A 19,059-nucleotide genomic window follows, 5' to 3' on the forward strand; every position below is an offset into this window, starting at 1 on the left:
TTACACTGTAGGGATCACTTGTGCAGTACTTATGACACAGGAGTAAATGGGAGTGTAGCCCAGGAAGTTGCACACACAATTTCTCACCCTATGAGACTTCACTTAATACTAATGATTGCATCATCTTATGACAGCAATGTCATGACTCAACTGCACTGCATCAGCTAGTGATGCATTAGCTCCTGGGCATGTTGTGTATGATTGCTTGATGCAATATGACGTAATATGTTGCAATCAGGAGACTGAAATACAGCATTGCCACATTGTGTACATAGGTATCATTTGGCAATACAGCATTGCCAAATGATACCTATGTATGCAATGTGGACTGAGTCTCTCCTAAACAAGAGTCAATTGACAGATTTTATTGTCATTTTTGTGTTCAGCACATAGAAATTAATGTTATTTTAATGCTATATAAATAAAGAAATGCTATTTTCATTTCAGAGGCAACTTGTGTGTTGTCCAGTGTAATCAGTTACATGAGGAGTACAAAGAGCAAGCAAGGAGGAGATTCTATTGGTAAGGGTAGCAAAAAGTACAGTATGAGCAGCTAGCAAGTGAGGCTAAAAGAAATTCAAGGGAGATTTTTGATATGTGGCAAGTAGAAGGAAGAAATATTATGGGAGGATGTTGGTCAGTGATAATGGGAGGATGACAAACACTGACGAGGATACAGTAGAGGTGTTTAATGAGCAGTTCAGTTGAGGAAATGAGCAAACTTGATGTCAACAACGCCATGGGACTTGATGGTATATCACTGCATGCCTTGAAAGAATGTTTCAGGGAGTTAACAAGAGCTTTAACTTACATTCTTAACATGAGTTTAAGATCAGCCAAAGTTAAAAAGGAGTGGAAAGATGCAAAATTTTTCAGCTTCATAAAGGGGTGATAAATCTAAGGATTCGAATTACAGGCCAATCAGCTTTGTCTGAATGGTCAAGGTGCTGGAGAAACTAGTGAGGCCAAGGTTTCAGAACTGGGTTGACAGCAGTAGAATTCTCTTTAATGGACAGCATTGGTTTGCTTAAGGAAGATCATGTTTTAGCAATCTGCTTACTTATTATAACAAGGTGACGAATACATTAGACAATGGGGATGCATATATAGTAATATATTTAAATTTTGCAAAGGGTTTCGATGGATTACCACATGACAAACTAGTAGTTAAATTGGAAAAGATGGGGTTGGACAGTAGATTAGTGCACTGAATTGGAAATTGGTTGTCTGATAGGTATTAGCAGATTGTGTATGGGGGGGGGGGGTAATATCCCTGAAGAGGAAAGTCAATAGTGGTGTGCCTCAGGGCTCAGTTTTAAGGCCACTGATGTTTAATGTGTATGTAAATAACATTGGAAATGGCTTAAATGGTGATATATAATTGTTTTTGACCTTTCACCTCTCACTGTGAAGTAGGAAAGAGTTATGAGAAGTAGAGTAGATATATGGTAACTTTGCAAGAGAAACTAAATAGACTGTCTGAATGGACAAGTGGGGGGGGGGGTTGTCAGTTTAAACTAGTAAAGTGAAAGGTTTTAAAATATGGGAAGCAAAGATGGGATGCAGATTATAGGATTGGTGAGGATATTTTAGAGGAGGTGGAGGAGATGAAAGACCTGAAAGTGATGGTGGATATCGAGTTGAAATTTCATGGACGTTTTGCTAAAACTGTGAAGATAACACAGCAGATTATTGGAATGATGCAGAGAACACTGGTGTGTAGAAGTAAGATTCCATTGTCTTCTTTTATCATAAGTAACACTACACCACCACCATATTTACCTTCCCTATAATACTCCTGAAATATGCTACACCCTTTGCTTTGATTTCTATCTTTGTTGAAGCATCCTCCTCAGTTAAACAAGTTTCACTGATAGCAACAAACTATAGAGAGACTGAGTCAATCAATGCCACAAACTCATTCTTTTTATTTCTAATGGTCCTAATATTTGCATACAGAAAAACCAGTAGATTTTCAGCATTCATATAGCCATTATTACTCCCCTCAAATCTCAAGCCGCTGTCCCCCACACTAAGTCACCTCTGCAATTCTGGTTTTCATGTCCAGACACATTCACTTTCCCAGAAAACAACAGTCTCTTGAAATGCCTGCACCCTTCTACAATCAAATGCAATTCATCTCTTGTGTACAGCTCCTTTCTATCTGCAAACAGACTCCATGAATTCATATATTCTGGATCCCTTTCCCTGCACATTCTCACTACCATTTAATTCATTATCACTGCTTTTCTCCTGCAATCTTCATTATCATACTGGGACAACACACTCACTATCTTTCATTGGACACATTTCTGCTAAACTGTCTAATATCAACCTCAAATCTCGTGCTACACGACTCATGCTAACTCTCAAGTCATTCGTCCCAACGATTACTATCATCTCCTCCATACTTTCATCGTCTTCTGCCATTGCCACACTCTCTATCATTCCATCAGGCAAGCACTCTTCTGCAACTCTACTCTGCACACACTGAATCACTAAATCTCCATATATGACACTCCAAATAGATTTACTCATCCTTCTCTCACTGGCATGCCTGACTCTTATGCCTTCCAATCTGTCTCTCCTTTCCTCTCCCACTCTCCCTCCTTCCTCTCACCTCTCTATCCTTGCTTCCACACCCTCTTATCTTCTGCCATTTCCTTTCTTCCCCCCACTCTCTCCCATTCTCTTGCCTTCCTCTCTCCCGTGCTCTCTGATACTGTTCTCTTACACCTACTCCCATTCCTCTCACACTAGCAAACTTTTCTATCCTGCCAAGATCTTCATTCACTCTCCCCAACTCAGCCTTCATTCCTTCAATCTCCTTTCTTAGCAGTTCTATTTATCTCTCCACACATTCTGCTTTCAGTTTCCACACACACACACACACACACATTTAACATTCACTTGTCTTTAACATTCACTCCATTTTCCAACAAGCTACTGGCATCCACAAACTGAAAATCACCCAATTCAGAACAACTATCTCCACCACCACTACTTAATCCTGATATCGAGACACTGATGTGTTCCAGTTCCTCCTATTACATGCATTTAATTTTTAAATTTAATTTCATGCTCATATATACATTCCCATCTCTCACCTGCCACATTTTTAAACAATGGGATGCATACATACCAAATGCTTAGCAAGCTGCAAAATCATCGACTAGGTTACAAATAAAGTAGTCTTTAAATGGTGGGAGCTAGAACTAGTGTTAAAATTGATGGCTGCCATGTTGAATATAATCGCTCCATGTGGAGATAATACTGAAATTGTAAAATCCTAACTAAATACCACACAGTTATACAAAAAAAAATCATCAATTTGAATAGTGCAAACTTAAAAACCAGTATTGTCACAAAATAAAAACAACAATATCTTTCCTTACTACCACTTATCTTTTTTTAACAGCTCACATCATTTGTATACTATATATTATACTAGATAAGAAAAGAAAATTTGTATATTATAAATTATACCAGATAAGAAATTATTATAATTATTATTATTATTCAGGCCTCAATGGAGTCAAAAGACTCATCGTGGGGAGGTCCCCCCTAAGAAACACAAAGTCTATCATACCACTCCTTTAACTCATTGACCGTTCTCGCTCCCACCACTCCATCAGGTAATGCATTCCATGGTTCAATTTCACCCTCCACTCAAAGAAACCAATCCTCACCATCTTGCTCACAGATTCCTCTTGTAACTTCCAGGGATGGCCTCTTGTCATCACTCCTTCCTGCTGTTCAACCAAGCGAAAAAACTCCCCAGTGTCATCCCTATAACCACCTCTCAACAGTTTAAAAGTCTCAATCATATCACCTCTCCTTCTTCTTCTATCCACCAAACTCTGCAGTTCACATTCCATCAGCCGATCCTCATAACTATCATTGTACAGTCCTGAACCCATCTTTGTTATCCGTCTTTGTACCCTTTCCACAGTTAATTTATCCCCTTCAAATCCTGGGGACCAAATCTGAGAACAATAGTCTAAGTGTGGTCTGCTCAGAGTCTTATACAATGGAATGATAACCCTTTTATCTATGCAGGTCAGTATCATTATTATTATTAGTATTATTATTATTATTCAGGCCTCCATGGAGTCAAAAGACTCTACGTGGAAGGTCCTTCCTAAGAACATAAAGTCTGTCAAGACTCATCAAGAGGAGGCTTCCCCCTAAGAAACACAAAGCATCATACCAATCCTTAAACTCACTGACCGTTCTCATTCTCACCACTCTGCCTTTGTACCCTTTCCACAATTTAATTTATCCCCTTCAAATCCTGGGGACCAAATCTGAGAACAATAGTCCAAGTGTGGTCTGCTCAGAGTCTTATACAATGGAATGATAACCCTTTTATCTATGCAGGTCAGTATCCTTCTCATAATTGCAGCAATCCTTTGTGTAACCTTCATCACTTTTGCAATATGTCTCCTAAATTTCAGGTGTCTATCAATCATCAAACCCAGATCTCTTGTCTCCCCTACTTCCTCCAGTATAACTCCTCCCATAGAGTATGCAGTATCCCATCGATGTTTCCCAAACCTCAAGAGCTTACATTTTCCTGCATTAAACTGACACCCCATTCATTTGCCCATCTATCTAGCTTATTCAAATCCTCTTGCAGGGCTGCCGCATCTGCACTATTACTAATAATCCTTCCCAGCTTCACATCATCCGCAAACAACTGAATATCCCCTTGGAATCCACTGACAATATCATTGATATAAAGGTTAAAAATATAGATCCACTACTGAGCCCTGTGGGACCCCAAGTGTAACCCTCTGCTTCCTTGAAATTGTCCCACCATACACAACTCTCTGATACCTATCGGACAGCCAATCCTGAATCCAGTTGACCAATCTGACATCCAGACCCATGTGCTGCAACTTGAATATAAGCTTTTTATGTGGAACCCTGTGCCACATGAAATGCCTTCGCTAAGTCTAAGAAAATGGAAGTATATGCCTTTCCCTCATCTAATGACCTTGTAACTTTATCATAAAAGGCTAGCATATTGCTAAAACAAGAGCGCCCCTTCACAAATCCATATTGACTGTCACATATAATATTACCCTCATCTGTCCAATGCTGTATACGGTCCTTCACTACTTTCTCCAAGATCTTACTAACTACTGATGACCCACAAACTGGCCTATAATTAGAACCTTCAGTCTACTACCGCCCTTATGCAATGGCACTATCTTACCTTCCTTCCATTCCATCAGCACCTTTCATGCAGCCAGACTTTCATTGAAAAGCCAGGTCAAAAGCACTGTCAGTTCCCTACCACATTCTCTCAAAACTCGTGGTGAAATACCATCCAGTCCCACAGCTTTATTGACATCCAGAGTACTGAGTATTTGAAACACACTCTCCTTCTGTACCTCTCAACCTCGAACCTGCCCTATCCCTCTAGCATTAAAACTGAATCCTCCAAGATGAAATACTCCAATAATGTGTTCATTGAACAATTCCACTATGTCCTCTGCATCAGTCACTCTATTCCCATTTTTATCCCACAATATCATTCTTCCACAGTCATTTCTCCTCCTACTGGCCACATATCTAAAAAATTCCCTAGGATTTTCTTTGGATCTTAGGGCCAATCTCCTCTCATATTCCAGTTTCGTCTTCCTTGCCATACTAGTCACTATTCTGGCCTGTGTCTTATATTCTTCATGCATCTTCTCTTAACCTGTCTCCTTATATCTCTTCCACAGCCTCTTTTCCACATGCAATTCCTGTTTAATATTGTTTGTCATCCACTTTACTCCAAATTGTGTCCTCTTGTTCACTCATGGTATACAATTTACCAATGCTGCTAACAAATATTCTTACATAATTTCCCATGCACTAATGATATCCCGGACTTCCAATTCCTCCCTCCATGAAACTTCCCCAAGATGACATCTTAGACTATTATAATCACCTGTCTTATAATTCCACATACGTTCCCGTCTCTTTGATACTCCTGCATGTCTATTCATTTTTCTAGTCAAAACCATATGGTCACTCTTTCCAACTGGTGGGAGAGATGTCATCTCAGTTATTATCAACTTTTGTGATGCTATAACCAAATCCAAAACTCTTGAACCTCTTGTTCCCTCCATTACATGTTGCCTTAGACATTTGTCCCTCAAGAATTCTAGAAATTCCATTCCCTTATTGCTACATGCATCTTACTCTCCCCAGTTTGTACTACTGTAGTTAAAATCTCCCATAACAATCATTCTTCTTGCACTTGCCAAACTCAACTGTCTAAACATTTCCTGGTCCCCACCCTCTGTGCTCCTCGGTCTGTAGCAACAACCCACTAAATATCCTGTCTTGCCCACCTCTACCTCACACCATATGCTTTCAAAATCATTAGTGCCACTGCCTTCCAAAGTTTCCACTCTTAGAGGACATAGGTCATCACTTATCATAAGCAGTACTCCACCACCACCACACTTTCCATTCCTATGCTGCCGAAAAATGCTGTACCCAGCGACTTCTATTCCTGATATTATATCCTCTTCTGTCAACCATGTCTCAGTGATCCCAATAATATTTGGTCAGGCTGATGCTATCTGCGCCACCAGTTCCTCTCCTTTATTCCGGATACTCCTGGCATTAGTATAAAGCATATAAATGCCGTTGTTTCTATGCCCACCATTATCCCCTCGAGACTCCACTGGGCTCAGTGTTAGCTGATGTCGTCCCCCTTATCCCAAGTACCCATTCCCACAAGAGGCCACCCCTGCTACCATCCTCCCTGGGACACACTGACTTTTTCAGAACAGCAATTTCTCCAGATGCCTACGTCCTTCCTCATTCAAATGTAAACGGTCTCTCGAATACAATTCGTCTCTGTCCTCAAAAGCACTCGAAGCATCCATATATTCCAGTCCTCTCTTGTCACACATTCTGGCTATTATGTCATTCAATATTACCACTCTTCTGCTCAGCTCGTCATTATCATACCTAGGCAACACACACACACTATATTTCCTTTCTGTGTCTTCTTTTGTACCACCTCTAGCAAGAATCTGATATATTCTTATTTTAATCCTTTGCCCAAACATAAGCAAACAAAGTTTACCTGCAAAGTAAAAATTAACCAGAAACTAATTCATATTTCCAGCATTGCTCAATCAAATAAAAACTCCACAGAAATTATATAGTATGAAACCTCACTTTCAAGGGCCAATCAGATCTGGAAAACACATTTGTGAAATGATTAACAGCAAATTTTTCCATGCTAGAGCAAGATTTTTGTTGTTGTTGTTGCCATTAGAAACCTAACTGATTTTTATTTGTTGTTATTATAATCTTAACCTATTATTATTATTATTATTATTATTATTATTACGGGCAACTCCAGGGAGTCATTGGACTCATCGAGGGAGGCCCCAAATCATATTCATCACAACTATTTGACATTCATACAGTATCTATCATACCTCGCCTTAAACTCATTCACTGTCACAGCATCCACCACAGATTCAGGGAGCGCATTCCACTCATTCACTACTCTAAAAGTAAAGAACCCAGCTCTAACACCTTTACTAACCACACTTTTGCCCAGTTTCCATGGATGTCCCCTAGTCCTCCACAACCAGCCCTGTTCTCAAAAATATCTTCTGAATTAATTTTATAGAAACCCTTCAGTAATTTGAATGTCTCAATCATATCTCCCCTCCTCCGCCTATCAACCAATTTTTGCAACCCACAAATCCTCAACCTGTTCTCATACGGTTCATTCCACAGACCTGCTATCATCTTGGTCACTCGCCTCTGGATCCTCTCCACCTCCTCCCTATCAAGAAGAAACCTAGGTGACCAAGTCTGAGCACAGTAGTCTAGATGGGGTCTTATCAAGGCTCGATACAGAGGAATGTCATACCTATGCCATATTAGTGAGCCAAACTAGAAACTGCTCTAGAGTAAACATGTTCTGTTTTTTAAGCCACATCATATTTCCAGTAGGCAAGGCAGCGGGAGTAGTGTTAACCAGGAAATGAATTATTTACTATACTGATAGCAAATATAAGCTTTCTCGAATATTGTGATACTATCAACTTCTTCAACCTTAAAATGTCCATCTAAATATAAAACTTTCATTGCAATTAATCACCATGCTACAGTGGTGCAACATCATTTTTTCTTCACTCATATGAGAACATAACACTGTTCTCTCTAATAGCACAATATAAAATTGAAGGTTTGTGTAACCAGGTCAACAGGATGCAGATTCTTTTGCACATGCATTAAAATAAGAAGAAACAGGTCATCTTCCAAGCTCACAGTTATTAATGTGAATGTTTTGTATTCTTTATGCCTTCTAACCTCAGTTATACTCAATCTTCTTCACTCAAAGTTAGTTACCACATGTTCATATACATGAGATACTTTCCTAACATGTTATTTATAATTCAAGTCTTTCTAACAGATCATTTATATTTATACTACTATCCACATAATAAAATAATTCTTAGGATACAATTTTGGGCCATTTTATACAAAGTATAAAGTACAAGAAATTGTGTTTGGTGTATTAAAAAGAAAGTAACTGATTATGATTTTCAATATTTATAATAATTATCAGTTGTGAACAATGCAATAAAAATTACAAGAAAAATAATTCCGAAATAGATAACTCACCAGTGCATCCCTGGCCATGAATTTTGACAGAGTGACCAAGTTCACAATGACAACTATATGATCCTTGAGTATTTTCACACTGCCCATTCAAACACACATTTGGATTCAGAACACATTCATCAACATCTGTTAATATATGGCATAGTTAAAGCAAACAAATATATAAGAAATTATTTCATGAATAATATACTATTAATTTACCATGAAACAATATCATAATTGAGATGCATTTTTATGATTTCAATTCTCATTCACATATACAGGATGATCGTAAAGTTGCACAGCCAAAAGTTTGAAAGGAATGGGATGACCTGGGATAAAGTAACAGTCAAAATTGAAAAGGGTTCTAAAATGAATAAGCAGAAAGGGAAATGGCCCCAGTCGAGCATGGAGAGATCCCATCGAGTGAGTGGTATCAGTGGAACTAGCTGTAGATCCAGAAATGCACTGTTGTGTTTGTATACAAATGCTAGAAGTATAAGAAACAAGGCAGATGAAATGGTTGCACTAATTGCATCTGTTCACCCAACGATTGTTGGAATAAGTGAGAAATAATTTTCTCACTTATTCCGTGGAAGAGGACGACATCCTGACAGGAATAGAGATGGAAGAGTATTATGTGTTTCGTGAGGATAGAAGGGATTAAAAGGGAGAGGGGGGGATGCTATTGATGATAGAGAAAGAGTTATAGAAAATAAGGGGATAAAACATCCTTTGTTTTATCACCTGTTTTATTTAAAACAAAGGATGTTTTATCCCCTTATTTTCTATATTAAGGTGCCAGAAAACTAGCCTTTTGGCTTTTTATCTTTATTAAGAGAAAGAGTTATGTTCATACAAAGTAGAGATGCAAGAGGGAAATAGTGCCAGTGGTTCTGAGGTAGTATGGTGCGAGATAAAGGTGAATGGAATCAAATACTTGGTTGGATGTTGTTATAGACCAGGTAATGTGGATGGTGGTGATAATGAAATGTATAATCAAATTAGCCAAGCAAATAAGAAAAGGGTGATCATTATGGCTGATTTTAATTATGGCAATATAGAGTGGAATGATGAGATAGCAACTGGAAGTAAAGAAAATGAGTTTCTTCAGTTTTTGATGGATAACTACCTCAGACAGTATGTAATAGAGGGCACACGAGGATTGAGGGTCTTGGATTTGGTCATCTCATCAGAGGATGTAATTATAAATGGGGTGTCAAATCATCCACCAATTGGTGAGAGTGACCATGAGGTGATTACCTGCATGGTTGCCAGCAGTGTGAGGACCTCTGTTAGAAAAGGGTATATGTGGAACTACAAGGGGGGGGGGGGTTGATTGTGAAGAGCTCAGGAGCAGCATGGAATGAGGAGTTAGCAGGAAAAGAGATCAATGCAGCTTGGTGCATTTTCAAAAACTATCTAGTAGATGCAATGTCTAAATGTATTCCAAGGGTGAGACGGTTAAATAAGGTAGGTCTGAGATGGATGAATAAAGAAATTAAGCATGCGATACAGAGAAAAAGGGCATTGTGGAGGCAGCATAAGAGAAGTGGAAATAACCAGTTCCATGAGGTCTACAAAGGACAGGCAAGGAGTGTGACTTGGTTATTGAGGGTAGCTAAAGAGTGGTATGAACAGCAGTTAGCTAATGAAGCCAAAAAGAATTATAAGGAGTTATTTCGATATGTAGCCAGAAAAAGAAAGAATGATTATGTAAGGATGACACTGATTGGAGAAAATGGTATAAAGACAGCTGTTGTAGAATGTGTGGTGGAGATACTTAATGAGCAGTTCATAAAGGTCTTTCAATCTTGTGAATGTGACTTCATGGAGAGATTGAGAGCAGTTGATGATGATGGGGAGGAGAGACTGACTGTAAGTGAGCAAGAGGTGTAAGGGAAGTTCAGTAAACTAAATGCTAATAAGCCTGTGGGACGTGATAATATATCGACATGTATTCTGAAGGAATGTGCCAGTGAGCAGATACCTGCCTTGACATATTTTTTAAATATGAGTCTTGCACTCGGTCAAGTTCCAAAGGAGTGGAAGGAGGGCAAGATTGTGCCACTTCATAAAGGAGGAGGTGATCGAACTCAAGCATTAAATTATAGGCCTATCTGTTTGTCAGGTGTTGTGGTTAAGTTGTTGGAGAAGCTTGTGAGAACTAAGATCCAGAATTGGGTTGACAACAATGGTATTATCTTTGATGGACAGCATGGATTTGCTAAAGGGAGGTCATGTTTTAGTAATCTACTTACTTTTTACAATAAAGTGACTGCTTCTTTGGACAGAGGAGAAGCGTACACAATAATATACTTGGATTTCACAAAGACTTTTGATAGAGTACCTAATGATAGTTTACAGTCAAACTAGAGCAGATGGGATTGGATATTAGATTAGTGCATTGGATTAGAGACTGGCTATCTGATAGGTATCAACAAGTTGTGTATGGGGGGAGCGATATCCAGGAAAGTCACTAGTGGAGTGCCTCAGAGGTCAGTTTTGGGACCATTACTGTTTAACTTGTATATTAATGATATTGGTGAAGATTTGGATGCAGATATTCAGTTGTTTGCATATGATACAAAGTTGGGATGAACCATGAAGAGTAGAGATGTTGTGGCCTTACAAGAAGACTTGATTAAATTGAGTTATTAGGCATGGGAATGGGGATGTGAGTTCAATGTTGCAAAATGTTGTCGTCGTCCGGTAGCATCCTCTAGCCAGAGGTTTGCAGCAGATGAGCAGCTTTTCTCCATTTCTCTCTGTCTGTCACTTAAATCATTCTTAAACCAGTCCATTCCACGATGTCATTAAACTACTCTCTTGTTGGTCTTCCACGTCTTCTCTTCCCCTCAACTTTCTCTTGTAATATATTCTTGTCAGGTGTCCCGAAGGACCTCTCAGAAGACGTCATGCAAATCTGGTGTTTCTTTGCATAATATTCTTTAGCAGTGTTCTTTCCATCCCAACTCATCTTAAAACTTCTTGATTTGATATTCTTTCCGTATAGCTAATCTTTTCCATCTTTTTATAATACCACATTTCCAATGCATTAATTCTTTCCCTATCTCTCTCTTTCTGAGTGTCTATGACTCACTTCCATAACTTGCAATACTCCAAACTGTTGCTTTAACTATTCCAATTCTAAAGCCTATTTTAGTGTTCTTGTTTATTAAAATTCTCTTCATTTCCATAAACACCGATTTAGCTTTGCCTATTCTATTTCTAATGTCCAACTTTGAAGTTCCTTTCTCTGAGATCCAGCTACCTAAATATTGAAGTCTTTCCACTTCTAAAATCTTTCCTCCACATCTTATTTTTACATTATCTCCTATTTTTCTACCCTTTGCTTTCCTTCAGAATCTTCCATTTTTCACTTGCATCATCAGTTTCTTGTATATTTCTCTCATTCATTTCTTCCTCTACTTTCTTTGAGAATTCAAAATGTACGGTTTTAAAATTTGGTAAACAAAGATGGGATGCAGAATTTATGCTTGGTGAGGATATATTATTGGAGGTGGAGGAAAAAAGAGATCTGGGGGTGATAGTGGATAAGGATCTGAAATTTAGGGGACACATAGCCAAAATTGTGAAGACAACACAAAGGCTTCTGGGAATGATGAGGAGGACACTGAAGTGTAGAAGTAGGGAGATTCTTGTTCCGTTGTATAAGGCTTTCATTAGGCCACACATGGACTATTGTGCCCAGATTTGGTCACCAGCAGGTTTTCAGAAGGATGAAGAGATGTTGGAAAGGGTCCAAAGGCGACTGATAAGGTAGTTTCTGACCCTCTGGAATGTCGAGTATGAAGAAAGATTGAGAAGATGTAATTTGCAGAGTCTGGTGGACAGGAGGAAGAGGGGAGATATGATAGAGCCCTACAAGTTGGTAAGGGGTTATGGGATCAATGCTGGAGAAAATAGTGGGAGATCGTGGAAGAACCATAGGTCATCCCTGGAAACTGTATAAAGAGGGTGTGAGTAGGGGAGTGAGAGGCAGATTTTTTTTGTGCAGAGTTGTAAATGATTGGAATGTCTTGCCTGAGAGTGCAGTGTCTGCAAGGAGTTTGAGTGTGTTTAAGACCCGGTATGATGAGCTGTGTGTGTGTGTGATAAATGGACCTCCCAGATGAGTCTTTGACTCCATGAGGTCTTGGGATAATAATAATAACAATAATTAATAATAATTTGTACCAACTGTTTCAAATCATTCCTTACACCAATAGATGTCACCATCATATTATTACAAACTATTGGATATGCTGAGTGCACTGTGACATGTACAGGAGGTTGTTCTCAGTGTAGCTTTGCTCATTGTGGAAGTGAAATGTCTTTTTCCCGGCCATAACGAATTTTCATTTTGGAAATTTATTTCACTAATCGTTCTTATGTATGTGTTGCTTGCCGAGGAATTTCACGAGAAATATCTGGGTACAGCAGTCCCTGAAGTCAACGATAATCAGATTAGTGCAGCGCCTTTGGAAAACTGGATCTGTTGCAGATAGGAAATACTCCAGAAAACCTCTGAGGTAAAGAGCAATGAGGTTCCAACAAAAAAAGCCTCAGGGAACTTGCCATGCAATCATCAATGTCAAATGGTAGTGCTCAGAAAGATACAAGATCATCATGCCTTTATCCATATCGTGTACACTCAGTCCATGAACTGAAGGATCCAGATAAAGGCAAATGAATAATCTTCTGCAGATGGTTATGCTGATTTGTCGATGAACATAGTATAGAGACACTTGATACTGTTTTCTTCAGTGACGAGGCCTGGTTTCACCTCAATGGATATGTGAATAGTCAAAGCAATAGAATTTGGTCATGTGAAAATTCACATGGTTTTCATGAAAAAGTTTTGCATTCTCAAAAAATTGGAGTTTGGTGTGCAATAGTGGGATCCATTTTTTTTGAAACAATGGTGAATAGTTCCATGTATCAAGCAATCATCACAGTTTGAGGAGCTCCTTGATGTCAGCGAACTACATTGTTCATTCCAGCAAGACAGTGCCACATGTCGAATAACATTTCTTGGAAGAATTTTTCTGACTGCCTCATCCCGAAAGAATTGTGCCATCCAAGATCACCAGATTCATCACACTGGATTTTTCCTTTGGAGGTATCTCAAAGGCGTTGTTTATCAGAATAATTCTCACACGATGGATGAACTAAAAATGAATACTTCAAGAGCAATTGAAAAAGTGTGCAGGTACTTAACAAGGTGGCATCAAACCTGGTAAAAAGAGCATGAGTTTGCATTCACAAAGGAGGTGGCCGCTTTCAACATATGTTAAAATAAGGTTCCTATTCTTCTTTTGTTATAAAGGTTATAACCTGCATTTGTAGCTGTTTCATTTTTTATATAGTTATAATTAACCTTGAAACAGATATGTGTTATTTTTGGGTTGCACGAATTTACGATCACCTTGTATATTATAACTACTTACTCTGAGAAAGTGACTGGAGGGAGTTTGAGAGAGAGAAAGAGAGAGAGAGGGGTAACCTTCTAGGCAAACTGCCATGTTCAGTATACTATCAAGAATTCTTAGTGAGGTTTATGTGAACCATACCATATGTGAAAACAGTATTCCAATTCAGTTAGATCTGGAATTTATAAATTTTACGAGTTTAGCAGAAATGTTTTGAAAGCAGTGGAGACAATGGATGTAATATGTTTATGCCACAATAAGCTAGATGTGAAAATTACCACAAGAAGGGAATTGATTTTAAATGGAAATCAGCACATTATCAAAAGTTAGAGGGAACGAATATCTTTCTTCACGAAATAAGAAAGAATTTTGTTTAGAAAACATTGAAATTCACTAAATTATCTTCATCACACAAAAAAATGATGAGAAGATCAGTGTTTAAAACATTGATTATGAGAGATCTTGAAGCTGGATTCACTTGATTATTATGTAGTTTATTATTGTTATTTTGGTAACCTCTTTTGGTAATCTCCTAAGCCTTTGCATTTTACAATACATGTTTATAATACATTATTATTATTATTATTATTATTATTATTATTATTATTATTATTCGTAGTAGTAGTAAATTAAGAGAAGTCTTAGATTCACTTAAAACAGAATTAATCCCTATTTTATGGCAAAAAAACAAACCAACTGCAAACCTTTTGCAAAGTTCAGAAAAAAAAAAGATCCAGTGAATATAAGTAATTATAATTAGATAATAGCAGTCATGTTATTTTTTCATACTTGGTTCTAATTCAATGGTATTCCAAAATGTTGTGACATATTTACTCAGCTCAACTGTTATCAACTACTGCCAGTAACATCAACAAAGACTGAAAACTACATTGAAATATTACAATTACTCAGTCATTTACTTTTAATGCATAAATACAAAGAAATTAATAATAATCATAAAAATAATATATTCTGAAATATGTTATCATAAGATCTTTGGACAATCTGCAAACTTAAGTTTGAAACAAATATTTAATTGAATTATTAAGGCTATGGAATAATGATGGATTTAAAATATACTACCTTATCTTTTCCTGTGTTCTATTTAGAGATATACATTAGAGTGTGTTTTGTAGAGTATTTCAATGAGCATTTTATCATACTGGTAAGATTTTATTTTATAAAATATTTAATGGCATAGCTGATCATTATTGGTAGTATTTCTTGTTTTATGACTGTATGATTGAGGGTATTATTTATTATTATTATTATTATTATTCAGGCCTCCATGGAGTCAAAAGACTCATCGTGGGAGGTCCTTCCTAAGAACATAAAGTCTGTCAAGACTCATCGAGGGGAGGTTCCCCCTAAGAAACACAAAGTCTATCATACCACTCCTTAAACTCATTGACCGTTCTCGCCCTCACCACTCTATCAGGCAATGCATTCCACGGCTCAACCACCCTCCATGCAAAGAAACCACTCCTCACCCTCTTGCTCACAGTTTCCTTTCGTAAATTTGCAAATTTGCAAATTTACGAAAGGAAACTGTGAATTTCTATAAACAGTGTTTTAGGTGACACCAAAGTGAACAAGAACAATGGCAGCTAAGGAATTCTTTTCAAACAACATAAAATGAGGGATTATGAATGTGTGTATGTGTGTGTGCGCGTGCGTGCGTGTGTTCGTGCGTGCTCAAAATATTCATTTCTAACAGCAAGTGGCTTATGGTATCGAAGTAGAGAGAGAGAGAGAGAGAGTATGTCAAATATCTTTCATGAGCATGTGCAAGAAATGTGAGATGAATCGAAAACCAGAACACAAAGTAACATGTACATGATGAAAAGCATGAAATTGAGAGTGTTCTAGAGCATCTGGTTGAGGAAGTGGGCAATCATCATCATCATCATCATTAAGCAAGTTTGAGCGTGGTTGGAAGAGGATCAATCATTAGGTGATGTTGGCACTCTCCCTCAATGAGCCTTTGGACTCCTTGGAGGTGTCATATAATAATAATAATAACATCATAATTGGCTTAATAACCCTTTAAGAGTCCTAGCCTTCCCCAGAAGCTTCCACTCTTCTCTATTTTTTGCCTTAGTCATCCAATTACAATCCCCAATAGTTTTGGTGTCTTCTTTCACATTATCCTCCCATCTAGTTCTTGGTCTTCCACTAGATCAATTATCCCCTGGGTTAGAGAGAAAGACTTTCTTTACTGGTCTTAGGTCTTCCATTCTTATTAAATGTCCAGCCCATTGCAGGTGACCAATTTTTATTAATGTAATAATATCTGGTTCCCTAAACAAATCATACAGTACATTATTAAAGCTTATTCTCCATTTCATTATTCACTTTAAATGGTCCATATACACTTAATCTTCTTATATCCTGTTTGTTCATGGTCCATGTTTCCAATACATACACTAATACAGGTCGAATTAATTATTATTATTCAAGCCTCTATGGAGTCAAAAGACTCATCGTGGGAGGTCATTCTTAGGAAACACAAAGTCTATCATACCACTCCTTGAACTCATTGACCATACTTGCTCTAACCACTCTCTCAGGCAATGCATTCTACAGTTCAACCACCCTCCACACAAAGCAACCACACCCTCTTATTCAGCTTCCTTTCATAACTTCCAGGGATTTCCCCTTCCCGCCATTCCACAAGTGAAAGAACTCGCCAATGTCTACCCTGTAACTGCCTCTCAACAGTTAAAAATCTCGATCATATCACCTCTCCTTCCTCTATCCACCAAACAATGCAGTCCACATTCCCTCAGTCGATCCTGGTAACTGACATTGTACAGTCCTGAAACCATCTTTGTTATCCACCTCTGTACCCTTTCCACAGTTAATTTATCCCCTTCAAATCCTGGGGACCAAATTTGAGAACAATAGTCTAAGTGTGGTCTGATCAGGGTCTTATACAACAGAATGATAACTCTTTTATCTCTGCAGGTCAGTGTCCTTCTCAGTATTGCAGCAATCCTCTGGGTTACCTTCACCACCTTTGCAATATTCTCCCTGAATTACATTTTTCTATCAATCATCACCCCCAGATCTCTTGTCTCCCCCTACTTCCTCCAGTATAGCTCCTCCAATGGAGTATGCAGCCTCCCATCAATGTATCCCAAACTTCAAGACATATTGCTGCATTAAACCGATATCCCAATTCATTTTCCCATCTGTCCAGTTTATTCAAATCCTCTTGAAGGGCTGCCACATCTGCATTATTACTAATAACCCTGCCCAGCTTCACATCTGCAAACAATTGAATATCCCCTTGCAATCCATTAACAATGTCATTGAAAGGTTAAACAATACAGGTCCCAGCACTGAGCCCTGTGGAACCCCACTTGTAACCTTCTACCTCCTTGATATTGACCCACCATACACAACACTCTGATACCTATCAGACAGCCAATCCTGAACCCAGTTAACTAATCCGACATCCAAACCTATGTGTTGCAACTTAAGTATCAGCTTATCATGTGGTACACTGTCAAATGCCTTTGCAAAATCCAAAATAATGGCAGTATATGCCTTTTCCTCATCAACTGCTCTTGTCACTTCATTATAAAAGGCAATCGTATTACTAAAGCAAGAGTGCCCCTTAACAAATCCATGTTGATTCTCACAGATAACATTATCCTCATCTGCCGAATGCTGTATATGGACGACACACAAATTGGCCTATAATTAAACACTTCCAGTCTGCTACTACCCTTATGCAATGGCACTATCTTACCTTCCTTCCATTCCCTGGGTACCAGAATTAAGGTTTTATAAATCTAATTTTACTTTGGAGAGTTAATAGTTTTGATTTTATGTCTTAAAAGTCCATAATAACATCTCTTTGCTATAGATATTCTTTTTCTAATCTCAAGGTTTGTATCATTATCATCACTGATCATGGAACCTAAATATATAAAGCTTTCCACATGTTCAAAATTATAATTTCCAATTGTTATATAACCTAATAAATTCATGTTATTATTATTGGGACTTGAAATCATGCATTTAGTCTTTTATTCATTAATCTTTAGGCCCATTCTTTTTGCTGAGTTTTCCAAGGAGATTAATGCCTCTATCAAGGCTTTCTGTGATCTAGCAATAATGTCGATGTCATCAGCATATGCCAAGACCTGGCATATGCTGATGTATATGCCAGGTCTTGGCATAATTGTACTTGTTCTCTGTATTCCGGAGTCCCTTAAAGCCCTCTCTAATGCTATGATAAACAACAGGCAAGCTAATGCATCTCCATGCTTTAGGCCATTTGTTGGTTCAAATTCTTCTGACAATCAGATTGAATTATAGTGGATGACATATAGTGAATTTCATTTTCATCTGGACTAATCAAAATAGTTTAGTTGAGATGTTCAGTTCCATCATTGCCAAAAATAACTGTTGCCTATCAACAGTGTCATATGCAGATTTAAAATCTATAAATAAATGATGAGTAGTTATATTGTATTCACGTGATTTCTGCAATATTTGCTGTATCATGAATATTTGCTCTGTTGTTGGCCTGTTGGTCAAAATCCACATTGATAGTTTCCTATTTCCTTTTCAGTATATTTGGGCAGTCTATTATATACGATATTAGAGAAGATTTTATATATTGAATTTAATCCCTCTATATACTGAGTCATGGCAGTAAAACCATTGCATCTGGTTGGAAGGAAATGTCCAAACACCAAGCTGCATGGAAGGCAACAGAGAACCACCATGCATACTTTTTCTCTTTCTCCAGGTAATGATGAACAAGTCAATATGGAAGAATGAATTATGCACAAGAACAGATGGGACCCCTGAGGCTGATCTTGTGTAGTATGCTACCAGGGAGGGGGTTTGTAGATCTATGTTGGAGACCCAGGAAGATAAGACCTCAAATGATGCTGCAGGATCAAAGCTTCTGGGAAGTTCTGGAGCTAATGTAAGGACACAACATAAGAAAATGAACCTCAAAGAAAAT

At 38.0% G+C, this 19,059-nt stretch overlaps 1 protein-coding gene across 1 annotated transcript in view; it reads right to left on the bottom strand.

Moving 5' to 3' along the window:
• Positions 1–19,059, bottom strand: part of LOC150100631 (fibrillin-1-like) — a 1,594,375-nt gene that overhangs the window by 775,781 nt on the left and 799,535 nt on the right. Inside the window, exon 30 of the mRNA XM_090401848.1 lies at positions 8,659–8,784. Coding sequence (XP_090257974.1) covers positions 8,659–8,784 — 126 coding nt within the window. The remainder of the gene's footprint in view (positions 1–8,658; positions 8,785–19,059) is intronic.

The sequence above is a fragment of the Typopeltis vanoorti genome, chromosome 12, assembly GCF_054136105.1.
Source record: "Typopeltis vanoorti isolate ZY-2024b chromosome 12, IOZ_Tvanoo_1.0, whole genome shotgun sequence".
In the NCBI taxonomy this organism is placed as follows: domain Eukaryota; kingdom Metazoa; phylum Arthropoda; class Arachnida; order Uropygi; family Thelyphonidae; genus Typopeltis; species Typopeltis vanoorti.